Source organism: Hylobates moloch, unplaced genomic scaffold, assembly GCF_009828535.3.
Source record: "Hylobates moloch isolate HMO894 unplaced genomic scaffold, HMol_V3 SCAFFOLD_18, whole genome shotgun sequence".
Classification (NCBI taxonomy): Eukaryota; Metazoa; Chordata; class Mammalia; order Primates; family Hylobatidae; genus Hylobates; species Hylobates moloch.
In genome coordinates this window covers 3,494,017-3,506,693 of record NW_026652293.1, presented here as the reverse complement: position 1 = coordinate 3,506,693, position 12,677 = coordinate 3,494,017, and the positions used below count along the sequence as shown (strand labels likewise).

The 12,677-nt window shown below is 40.6% G+C and overlaps 1 protein-coding gene across 4 annotated transcripts in view; it reads left to right on the top strand.

Annotated features, from left to right (window-relative positions):
• Positions 1–12,677, top strand: part of HHAT (hedgehog acyltransferase) — a 352,332-nt gene that overhangs the window by 240,924 nt on the left and 98,731 nt on the right. For all 4 annotated transcript variants that reach the window (XM_058430847.1, XM_032136964.2, XM_058430849.1 and 1 more), the window contains one exon: positions 11,322–11,523. In XM_058430847.1, the coding sequence (XP_058286830.1) occupies positions 11,322–11,523 (202 nt within the window). The remainder of the gene's footprint in view (positions 1–11,321; positions 11,524–12,677) is intronic.

Below are 12,677 nucleotides of genomic sequence, written 5' to 3'. Positions count from 1 at the left end.
GTGTACAATTTGATGAGTTTGGACATATGCATGCACCCATGAAACGATCAACATAATCAAAGTAATTAACATATCCATCACCTCCAAAAGCTTCCTTGTACCCCTTTGGGATGTGTGTGTGTGTGTGTTAAGAACACTTAACATGATTTTCCTTGAATGAAGTATGCTGCTGCTGGCCCATTATTAGTAAGTATAAACCTTTCATGTGTATGCAGTGTTAAAATCTCCGAAGTCCTATCCATGGGCACAGCATATCTTTCCATTTTTTTGTGTTTACTTTCTTTCATCAACGTTTTATGGTTTTCGGTGTACAAATCTTTTGCCTTCTTGGCTAAATTTATTCCTAAGTATTCTTTGTCATTCTATTTTGTTCTTTTTTTTTGTTCTTTTAAAAATGATATTTTTCTTAATTTTCTTTTTGGATCATTTATTGTTTACAGGAAAGCAACTGATTTTTATGTTACTTTCGTATCCTCCAATTTTACTGAATTTGTTTAACGGGTTTTTTTTTGTAGTCTTTAGGGTTTTTTACTTATAAGATCATGTCATCTATAAACAGACATAATGTTATTTCTTTCTTTCCAATTCATATGCCTTTTATTTATTTTTCTTGTCTGATTACTCTGGCTAGTATTTCCAATACTATGTTGAAAAGATGTGGTGAGAGTGGGCATTCTTGCTTGTTTCTGATCTTAGCAAAAAGACTTTCAGTTTTTCAGTGTCAAACATGTTAGCTGTGGCTTGTCATATATGGACTTTATTGTATTGAAATAAATTTACTCCGTACCTAGTGTGTTGGGAGTTTTTATCATAAAAGTTTAACTTTGTCAAATGCTTTTTCTCCATGTGTTAAGATGATAACGAAGGCATTTGTCCTTCATTCTGTTAACGTGATGTATCATGCTAACTGATTTGTGTAAGTTGAGATGTCCTTGCACCTTAGGGGTAGATCCCAGTTAATCATGATGAACAATTCTTTCAACATACTGTTGAATTTGATTTGCTAGTATTTTGTTGAGTATTCTTGCATCTATGTGCATCAGGGATATTGGCCTGCAGGGTTTTTTTTTTTTTTTTTTTTTTCTCGAGATGGAGTCTCAGTCTGTCACCCAGGGTGAAGTACAGTAGTGAAATCTCAGCTCACTGCAACCTCTGCCTCCCGAGTTCAAGCAATTCTCCTGTCTCAGTCTTACAAGTAGTGGGATTACAGGCATGTACTACCATACTGGGCTATTTTTGTATTTTTAGTAGAGACAGGGTTTCACCATGTTGGCCAGGCTGGTCTTGAACTCCTGACCTCATATGATCTGCCTGCCTCAGCCTCTCAGAGTTCTGGGATTACAGATATGAGCCACTGCACCCAGCCGGCCTGAAGTTTTTTAATGATGTCTTTGTCTGGCTTTGGTATCAGGGTAATGATGACCTCATAAAATGAGTTCAGAAGTGTTCTTTTTCTTCAGTTCTTTTGACGAGTTGGAGAAGGATTTATATTACTTTTTCTTTAAATGTTTGGTAGAATCCACCAGCGAAGCCATCAGGTCCTGGGCTTTTCTTTGTTGTGAGGTTTTTAATTACTGATTCAATCTCTTTGTTATTAGTCTGTTTAGATTTTCCTGATTCATTCTTGATAGGTTGTATGTTTCAAGATATATGTGATAAGATGCTCAATATCACCAGTCATCACGGAAATGAAAATCAAAATCACAATGAGATATCACTTCATATGTGTTAGGATGGCTATTACTTTCTAGAAAAAAAAAATAACAGGTGTTGGTGAGGATGTGGAAAAATAGAACTCTTATACATTGTTGGTACAGCCACTGTGGAAAACAGTATGGAGATTCATCAAAAAAATAAAAAAGAGCTACTATGTGATTCAGTGATCACACTTCTGAGTATACAAAATAATTGAAATCAGTATCTAGAAGAGATATCTATACTTCTGTATTCATTTCAGCATTATTCACAACAGCTAAGATACGGAAATAACCTAAATATCTATTGATATATGAATTGATAAAGAAAATGTGGTATATACATACAATGTAATATTATTCAGCCTCAAAAAAGAAGAAATTCCTGCCAGTTGCAACATCATGGATGAACATGGAGAATATTGTATTCAGTGAGATAAGCCCATAACAGAAGGACAAAGACTGTATGATTCCAGTTATATATATAAGGCTATGAAGGCAAAATAAGCCCATAACAGAAAGAGAAATACTGTATGATTCCACTTATATGAGGGATCTAAAAATAGTCAAACTCCACATGCATGTAGATGTTCACTGTAGCACTATTCACAATAGCAAAGACATGGAATCAACCTAAAAGCCCATCAATGGCAGCTTGGATAAAGAAAATGTGGTACATATCCACCATGGAATATTGTGCAGCCATGGAAAACAATGAGATCATGTCCTTTGCAAGAACATGGATGGAGCTGGAGGCCATTATCTTTAGCAGAAACAGAAAACCACATACTGCATGTTCTCACTTACAAGTGGGAGCTAAAAGATGAGGACACATGGACACACAGAGGGGAATGACAGATACCGGGGATGGAGGGTGGGAGGAGGGAGAGAATCAGGAAAAATAACTAATGGATACTAGGCTTAATACCTAGGTGATAAAATTATCTGTATAACAAACCCCCATGACATGAGTTTACCTATCTAACAAACAGCACATGTACCCCTAAACTTAAAGGTTAAAAAATAGTCAAACTCATAGAAGTGAAGAATAGAATGGTGGTTGCCAGGTGCCAGGGGTGAGAGGAAGGGGGTCTTGCTAATCAATGGGTATGAAATATTAGTTATGCAAGATGAAGAATTTCTAGAGATCCACTGGCTAGCATTATGCCTATAATTAACGATACTGTATTATGCACTTAAACAATTGTTAGCAGTGTAGATTTCATGCTGTGTTCTTGCCATAATTAAAAAAAAATAAATCTCCAGAGTCTTTATATATTGTCTCATCTGATCTTCACAGCAACTCATACTCAAAGAAGGTTTTAGTGTTGCTAGTGCATACTAAGTGTGTATACTTAAGCTGAGGAGGTTTACTTGACAAGTTCGAGGTTACAGAAGTTGGTGAGTGGCAGAGCAGGGCCAAGGTCACATCTAGCTCTCAAGCACTGCCCTCTTTCTTGTCCGGCACTTTGCCACTGTTGCTGCTTGGGCTGTTTTCTAGTGGCAAATGTGCTTGGACTGAGCCATTCAGACTCTTGCAGCCTCTCTTTCTGTGAGAAAGATAGAGCTTTTGTGAAGCCAGAGTTTGGGTTTTGAACTGTGAAGGTGTGGTTGAATCTTTCTGTAAGATGGAAGCTACAAGCTTAGGTTCATCAGCACAATACTTCAACTCACTGAACTACCAGTTTTATGGAGTGAAAAGAAAGATTATTATTTTTTTAAATGTTGGCGTCTAATTACATTTACCTAGAAGCTGAAGTGTAGGCTAAATATAGCTTGAATGTAATTTCTATTTTATAAATTCTATGATGTTCTGTTGCCAAAGAGGGCATAGAATTTTTAATAGATAATTTTCAGAATTGCATATGAAGCTTATACATAACATCTTTTAGTAAAGGAGCTGAGAATTAGCCCAGCTCAAAATATTTTCTCTGCTTTGAAAATAGACTCCTCTTAGCCTTCTGGAGGATGACAAAGCCTATGGTTGCCCATTAACCAACTGCTGGTTATTACTTATTAAAATGCTGTTATTATCTCTACTGGACAGAAAGATATTAAAAGCAAATTATATTCCTTTTTGTGTACATCTTTGAAAACTTTTTTTTCTTTCTTTAAAAAAAAAAAGGGGGATACGTGCACAGAACGTGCAGGTTTGCTACATAGGTATACGTGTGCCGTGGTGGTTTGCTGCACCTATTGACCTGTCCTCTAAGTTCCCTCCCCTCCATCCCCCACCCCCTACCCCCCACCCCCCAGCAGGCCCTGGTGTGTGTTTTTCTCCTCTCTGCGTCCATGTGTTCTCATTGTACAATTCCCACTTATGAGTGAGAACATGTGGTGTTTGGTTTTCTGTTCCTGTGTTGGTTTGCTGAGGATGATGGTTTCCAGCTTCATCCATGTCCCTGCAGAGGACATGATCTCATTCCTTTATATGGCCACATAGTATTCCACACATTTTCTTTATCCAGTCTATCATTGATGGGCATTTGGGTTGGTTCCAAGTCTTTGCTTTGTGAATAGTGCTGCAAAAAACATACGTGTGCCTGTGTCTTTATAGTAGAATGATTTATATTCCTTTGGTTATATACCCAGTAATGGGATTGCTGGGTCAAATAGTATTTCTGGTTCTAGATCCTTAAAGAATTTCCATACTGTCTTCCACAATGGTTGAACTAATTTACATTCCCACCAACAGTGTGAAAGCGTTCCTCTTTCTCCACAGCCTCGCCAGCATCTATTGTTTCGTGACTTTTTAATAATCGCCATTCTGACTGGTGTGAGATGGTACCTCATTGTGGTTTTGATTTGCATTTCTCTGATGCTGAGTGATGTTGAGCTGTCTTTCATATGTTTATTGGTTACATAAATGTCTTCTTTTGAGAAGTATCTCTTCATATCCTTTTCCCACTTTTTGATGGGATTATTTTTTTCTTATAAATACGTTTAAGTTCCTTGTAAATTCTGGATATTAGACCTTTGTCAGATGGGTAGATTGTGAAAACATTTTATAAGTAGATGTGTAGCTTCCTTTCTGAGAACTACCTAGAAGATGGAGATTTGACTGGAGGGTCATCATTGGCTATGAGAAAGAACACTAAAATGTGGGCCAAGGCCAAAGCCAGAGCCAGGGTTGGGTCAGGGGAGCTACTCTCCATGAGCTGGGCTCAGGACAGCACAGCCAGCTCTGTAGAGAAACCTGAGCAGGGGCTGGTCTCAGGGCCCACATGAAGCCAAGGTGAGGTCACCTCACCACCAGTGTAACATGGACAAAAGTCTTGCCTTTCCTAGCCACTAAAGGCTCTGTTCTTTAAAGGACTAGTACTTTTACTTTGGGTGGTAAATCTTAGGGTTGGAGTAGTTCCAGAGGTGTGGTGACACATACTTTTGACTTTAATAGGGTAATTAGGATTACAAAGTATGGAGAAACTTCAGGGTCTTTCAATGGTCTGTATTCTTTAGGAATAGGTGTCTTCCAGTCTCCCCAGTACCTGGTACAGGACCTTATATTCAATCATCCCTTCGTTTCTGTTGCTTATAATGGGTCCATGACAATGGTGACAGTTTTTAACAAGTTTAAAAGCCATTCGAGGCTATCAGCAGTAAATGGAAATTATGTTACATATATAAGTACTGTTGACTAGTAGCTGTGTAACACACACACTCATACACATACGCACATCACATATCTAGTGCTGTCTGAATGAATCTTACAATTGAGTTAAAATGACACCCATCATAGATACATTTTGGTAAAAAGCTGTTCAATCAGTGGAACAGACAGTACACACAGTAGGTTCTTGGGTTAAATTGCAAGTTGGAAAATGCAAAAGAGACTTCCTAGAGTTGGAAAATCAACTGGATTTTGTAGACTGAGTAGGTGTTGGAAAATCAGGGAGGATGGAGGAGTGTCTTCTAGATGCGAAAATGGTATGACCAAAGGCACGGAACTATCAAATCCTCCTTTATTCAGGATTTTAGGATTTGTCACCAGAACCAAGTGGGGAGAAGGGAAATGAGGGTGGAAAGTTAAGGTGGAGCTAGAGTAAGATGTCAGCAACCACCTGCCCCAGCCCGGCCGAGGAATAGGTAAGTGATCATAAGAAACCAGCAAGCCCACCTTGGCTCAGTGCAGGAGACAGTAAAAGCCACATCTGTCAGTGTCTGGTGCTTCATCTTCATAGCTTGTTGAGGTCTGGGATTAGTCTGTCGTAGAGTTAAGTGATAATATAGCAAGCCAAAGAGCTATTGTATAGGTCCTTGGAAAAAGGAAGTGTTGTGATTTTAAGATTAATGCGTTTACCACATGGATTGTTACCACCCCTGTCTCCCACTGTAGGGCGTATATTTGTGTTGTTTTTCATAGTAGGTATGAGGGAGCTAGATACTTTCTTCTCCCTTTGTGTACCTCTACTCAGCATCACCTTAGCCTCCAACTTTTTATGCCTCACTTCTGGCATAGGCAGACGTCTGCAGGATGTCAGGCAGTTGAGATAGCAGGTGTTATCTCTGCTTGTGGGACAGAGGGTAACTACTTAGTCTGTTCAAAAATGGAAGTTATTCCTCGTGTCTTCTGACACTGAACAGTGGCTAACAGAGCTCATTGGCCCAAATCCCTTTGTAAATGTTAATCATTATTCTCTTGAGCAAGAATTCTTTCCTAGAAAGGACACTTTTCAGTTAATAAAACATCAGTGGATGTTTCTGTGGAGACTGCTTTGAAGATTTGGTTAAACAAGAAATGTATCAGCAAAAGCACCCTGGAATCACAACATTCTAGGTGCAGATTTCACCTCTCCTGTGTAAGATAGGCCTGGTTATTTCCTTGGAGGGTTGTTTTAATGATTAGAAATAGTATGCATAAACCACCTGGTGCATGGGCACTGAGTAAAGGGTGGAAGTCATCAATACTGTCTACATTTTATATAGATTCCTCCTCCTGAGTTGGAGGTTTGCTATGGTGCATTGATTCGGTGAGATGCTTTTAAATTAAGAAGGTGGCGGCAGCATTTTCTATAAGCAGTGACCACATGAAACCGGCCAGACAGAGGCAGGCTTCGTGAAGACTCAACCTGACGTAGTCACTGACGAGAAGCAATCTTTTTAGTTTTGCTTTGCTGAGAAGGTGGTGCTGATTGCTTTCTTCCATTGGGAAATCAATTTACTGTGCAGCGAATCTTAGTAGGCAGTTTCATACTATTGCTTTTCTAAAAAAAAGAGACATGTTTCTGTTTTTTATTAATCATGGAACTGATAGAAGATGGTAGAATTTGTAAAAATAACCTGTTTGCTCTCCTTTTTTACCACACGTACTGTCTTCTATAAATTAAGAATAAAGAAGGGATTTTTATCTTCCAGTCTTGAAGCTATACCCTCTTCTGGTTTGAAACAAACAGTCTCATGTCCTTGGAGACCTGCCATATATGAATTTCTGGAATAAAAGGAATTTTCAGAGATTTTTGTCTGCTGTCATTTTGAAGGCAAAGTAACAGAGCCATGATTCCAGGAGATGCCCAAAATAGCTGGGCATGTAATTTTGGGGCTAGATGTTTCCTGATCACAAGCTTGAAAACATGTCCTTGGAGTCGAATCCAAGATCAAGTACCATTGGTGTGGAGAATGAGAGGTTTTTATGCTATGGCTTTCTGAAATATACAGTGCAGCTAATTTTGTGTGTGTGTGTGTGTGTGTGATGGAGTCTCACTCTGTTGCCCAGGCTGGAGGGCAGTGGTGCTCACTGCAACCTCCGCCTCCCAGGTTCAAGCAATTCTCCTGGCTCAGCCTCCCGAGTAGCTGAGACTATAGGTGTGCACCACCATGCCTGGCTAATTTTTGTATTTTTAGTAGAGACAGGGTTCACCATGTTGGCCAGGCTGGTCTCAAACTCTTGACCTCAAGTGACCCCCCATCTCGGCCTCCCAAAGTGCTGGGATTATAGGCGTGAGCCACTGTCCCCAGCTGCAGCTCACTTTTATATAGTGAGATCCGATTTAAAAAAAAATCTCTTCTCTTGGGTGAAGAGAGCGTTTGATAATCTGTTTTTATAAAACAGCCATCTGCACAGTTTCCTTAAAGAGAAGTCATTCTTCATCCTTTTGCAATAGAGTTGATCACCCTATTTTATTTTTACATACAACACTGGTTATGTAAAGTTAAGGGCAGCCTCATGATGGGCCAGCGGTTACCTCCATGCAGGTAGGAGGCAGCGAATTGTGGCCCATTTTTTGCCTCTGCTGGGTATTCTACACCAATGACCAAGCAGCCTCTGGGGGGCAGCAGAACACTGGATAAGACCACTGTGCCCTGGGCTTGTCAGGCTTTTCTGACTTGTCATCCAACCCCTCATTTGTGTCCTTGGCTCAGTGCCCAACCTTCTCTTTGCCTAGCAAAACTCATCCTCTCGGCCTTGTCAGAATGAGAGCCTTCGGCCTTCAGCCTCCTTTGCCCTACTGTCTTCACTCACACCCTTCTCCCCTGCACTCTGAAACCTTCCTGGTCTACTTTGTACCATGTCACATAGCTTAATGATGGGAATTGTTTGCTGTTGTTTCACAAGCAGGTTTGCCTATCCTTATAGCAAGAACAAAGTCATGTCTGTTTCCCATAATGCCAGGAATTCCCTGAAGGCCTAAAGACATGCTCAACAGCAGGTGGAATATCCCTTAATCTGTAGTGAGTGCCTGATGCCTATTTGCTAATTTGATTGTCAAGATGGTCCTGTTTTTGCACAAATGAAGGTATTGGCTTTGCTTTACTTATTTCTGAAACTGCTACATTCTCACATGCCTTCCAGTTTAATTGTTCTTGATTGGGGTGAAATATAGAGGAATTTAAAAATTAGCCCAGGGTTGTAATGGAAGCAGTAAGTTGGCTGTACAGATGCAGATTTGCATCTTGGCCTTTCTCCTTCCCAGCTGTGTACCTTGGGCAAATTAATTTCTCAACCTCAGTTTCCTCACCCATAAAATGGGATTATCTAAGGTGATCAAATAATTTGTTATCTAAACTGGAAACTGGAACATATTTGAGAGTGGAGGATGTTAAAGAAAAACCAGAGATAGGTAGTAGTTGAAGCAGTAAAAAAAAATTATTTGGGAACTGTTGTAATAGGGGAAAAGAGACCTCAGTATGGAACTGGACTCAGTTTTTTTTTTTTTTTTGAGACGGAGTCTTGCTCTGTCTCCCGGGCTGGAGTGCAGTGGCATGTTTTCAGCTCACTGCAACCTCCACCTCCTCCTCCCGGGTTCAAATGATTCTTCTGCCTCAGCCTTCCAAGTAGCGGACTACAGGCCCACACCACCATGACTGGCTGATTTTTGTACTTTTGGTCGAGACAGGGTTTTGCCGTGTTAGCCAGGCTGGTCTCGAACTCCTGGCCTCAGGTGATCCACCCGCCTCGGCCTCTCAAAGTGCTGGGATTACAGGCAAGAGCCACTGCACCCGGCCAGAGCTGGGCTTAATTCTGAATACAGCTTGGACAAGGGGGATATAGCCAAGGAGCAAGATGGGGGTCATTGAGTGGAATATTAAGAGGAAACATTGGGAAATAGGGGGATTCTGGCTAAACAGATCTAACAGGATTCCTCCTGAAGGCAACCAGGGTGATCAGACACCAAGAGTAGGTGATGAAGAATTTGGCCAGATAATGGAGCATGATCAGATATTGCAGGTGGGGGGTTCGTTCTAAACCGACTTAGCAGGATTCTTGCTACAGTAAAGATGGACACCAAGGTCGAGGCCTAGCGAGCTTAGAGGAGCTTGACTAAAGTTTAGTCAAGGAGAGAGTCTTTGTCCAGTGGCACAGTTTTATCATATAGACTTTTAAAAGATTTATTACCTGATAAGTTGTTTTTATTTTCAGCTTACGTACCTATATAGTTGTTCTATTAAGCCAGGTATAGTGGCTCACACCTGTAATCCTTGCACTTTGGGAGGCTGAGGCAGGAGGATCACTCGAGGCTAGGAGTTCGAGACCAGCCTAGGCAACTTTTATCATCTCTACAAAAAAGTTTTAAATTAGCTGGGTGTGGTGGTGCATGCCTGTAGTCCCAGTTACTTGGGGGCCTAAAGTGGGAGGATGATCTGAGTTCAGGAGTTTGAGGTTGTGGTAAGCTATGATTGCACCACTCCACTCCTGCCTGGGTTAACATCTAGAGATGCTATCTCTAAAAATAAAGTAGTCCTGCTGAAAACATTTTGACTAGAACAATTTCCTCTCAAAAAACAATTTTATTTCCTCCTCAAAAACAAGTTTGATCTCCTCCCCCAAATTAATATATAAACAGGACAAATGCCAAATTGTTTAAAATGCTGGGGCAGTGGGTATAAACTATACATATGGTGCTTTAAAGAATCAAAGTGGTACATGTGAAGTGTCTAGTACTTGGAACATACTATGTATTCAGAAAAGGACTTTTTCATTTTTCCCTCCTGGAGGAAGGTTGGACAAAGAAGCACTGATCAGCAATAAACAAAGGCCTATGGGCTTTTTAAAAAGGCTATTGCAAGAAGGGTATGCTCCTAGCTTTCCAGGTCCTAACAACTCAAGGTGTGAGTTTTGTCCAACTCAAGCAGGAAAATACTGATTGAAGAACATAGTACTGTCTCTACATACTCAGGCAGCTGTCTCGGCATTGGAGAACATACCCAGGGGACAGCTATGCATTTTGTCTGGTACTTTGGCTGCCCTGTGAGCACAGAGCCCTTTTCTTTATTGTGAATTCACGACTGCTTCTGGGCAACCTGCCTAGAAAGCTGGAGAACCGTCTCTGGCACCCATCTGCTGCACCCAGCTCCTGCCTGTTTAGGAACGTGGTCTTACCAATTGCATTTAAATAATGGGTTTACCATAAACTTAATAGTTTGAGCTGTAAAATCCACACTTGCTGTATTAGTCCATTTTCCTACTGCTATGAAGAAATACCCAAGATTGGGTAATTTATAAAGAAAAAACAGTTTAATGGATTCACAGTTCCACATGGCTGAGGAGCCCTCACAATCATGGCGGAAGGTGAAGGAGAAGCAAAGGCACATCTTACATGGCGCCAGGCCAGAGAGCATGTGCAGGGGAACTGCCCTTTATACAACCATCAGATCCCGTGTGAGACTTATTTGCTATCTCAAGAACAGCATAGGAGAAACCCACCCCCATGATTCAATTACCTCGCACTGGGTCCCTCCCATGACACGTGGGGACTATGGGAGCTACAATTCAAGATGAGATTTGGTTGGGGTCACAGCCAAACCATATCACCTGCCTTGAAGGTTGCTGGCCCCATGTAGCCAGAAGCTTGACTGCCATTCTGTGATTGGATTTCCAGGGTTGGGCCCATCCCTTTCAGAAACTCTAAATTCATGACTTCTTTCCCTGGCTCTTGTAAGTGCTATTTTGCTCTAGTAATGAGAGCTCTTGAGCCTGTGTGTTCATTTAACCTAACACCCTGCAGAGCTGAGGCTTGGGTTTTTGCCAATTCCTTGTGAGATGGAGAATCCAAGGAATCTGGCCTCCTGGAAGTGAGGAAGGATGTGCATATGGGAACATCAGTGTGTGACACGAGAGTCACGCCGGGGAGCAGGTAGAGTTGCAGGGCAGCCCTCTGTATGACTCCTAACAGCCTCTTCTTTCTCTAGGTATGTGTACATTCCAGTGGGCGGGTCCCAGCATGGCCTGCTGGGGACACTGTTGTCCACGGCGATGACATTTGCATTTGTGAGCTACTGGCATGGCGGCTACGACTATCTCTGGTGCTGGGCAGCGCTCAACTGGCTAGGAGTCACTGTGGAGAATGGAGTCCGGAGGCTGGTGGAGACTCCCTGCATCCAGGACAGTCTGGTGAGCAGGATCTTTGCTCCTGTGTTAGGGGACAGTGGAACTAGGCAGATCAGGTTTATTAGGGATGGGGCCATCAGATTCCCTGCCCCCACTATGGGCCCTTTCTACTAGGTTGGTTCAAAGTCCATATGCCTAGAGGCAAAACAGCTGGAAAAGAAGCTTCTGTAGTGCATATATGTGTGTTTGTGCCTGTGTGTGTATGTGTATATATAACTATAAAAAATGTATTATGTAAAATTATGTAAAAATTAGAACATTTAAACAAGAAAAAGACCTCTCTTCAACAGAAACCATGTTAAGATCCATTCTTCTAAATTTTTTCTATGTGTATATATAAACAGATATATGTATATAACATTAAAACAAATGCTATTACAGAGAGACGATTGTATCGGGACCACCTTTTTAAGTCACCGAGTCCATACTTAACCACCCTTTCAATGGCTACATAGAATTCCCTTATGTGGATATGCCATAATTTATTTTAGTCTCCTATTATTAGTAATCATATTATTCTAAAGGTTTTTTGCAACTATCAACTGTATTAAGATGAATATCATCAGCAGGATGAATTCTCGTAAGTGAAATTTCCAGGTTCAAGGTTTTTCTCATCTTTAATGTTCATTATGTATATTGCTTATTAACTCTTAACTGCCCTGTAGAAAAAAGTACACTGATTTATATTTCTACCAATGGTGCATAAGAATGAGCTTGCTAATATTGAGTATAACTGGAATTTTAAATCCTTGATAGGTATTGTATATAGTAGTATAAAAAACAGCTAAGATTTTTAAGAAGCAGTTCAACTTTACAGGAAAATGATTTGGAAAATCAATTAAGCATTTCTCTTTACACATGTATTTTAAGTGATTTTAAACTATGGGCATAGCTTTTATCTTGCGAATGTGGCATATGATATATTACAATATTGTAGGAAATCATCAGTTCTGAAGATGTAGCAATATTCCTCTAACCCCGAAAAAAGTAGCTAAAAAGAAATGAGCTGGCATCAGTGTTCATGGCAGGTAATCACACACAGAAAATTTGAAAAATGATTAATGTGGCTAAATTCCACCCAGTATGAATAACTAAAGCAAATGCACTTTAAAAAGCCCTGTCAAAACAGAATACATCTACATATGTCTTTATAAAGA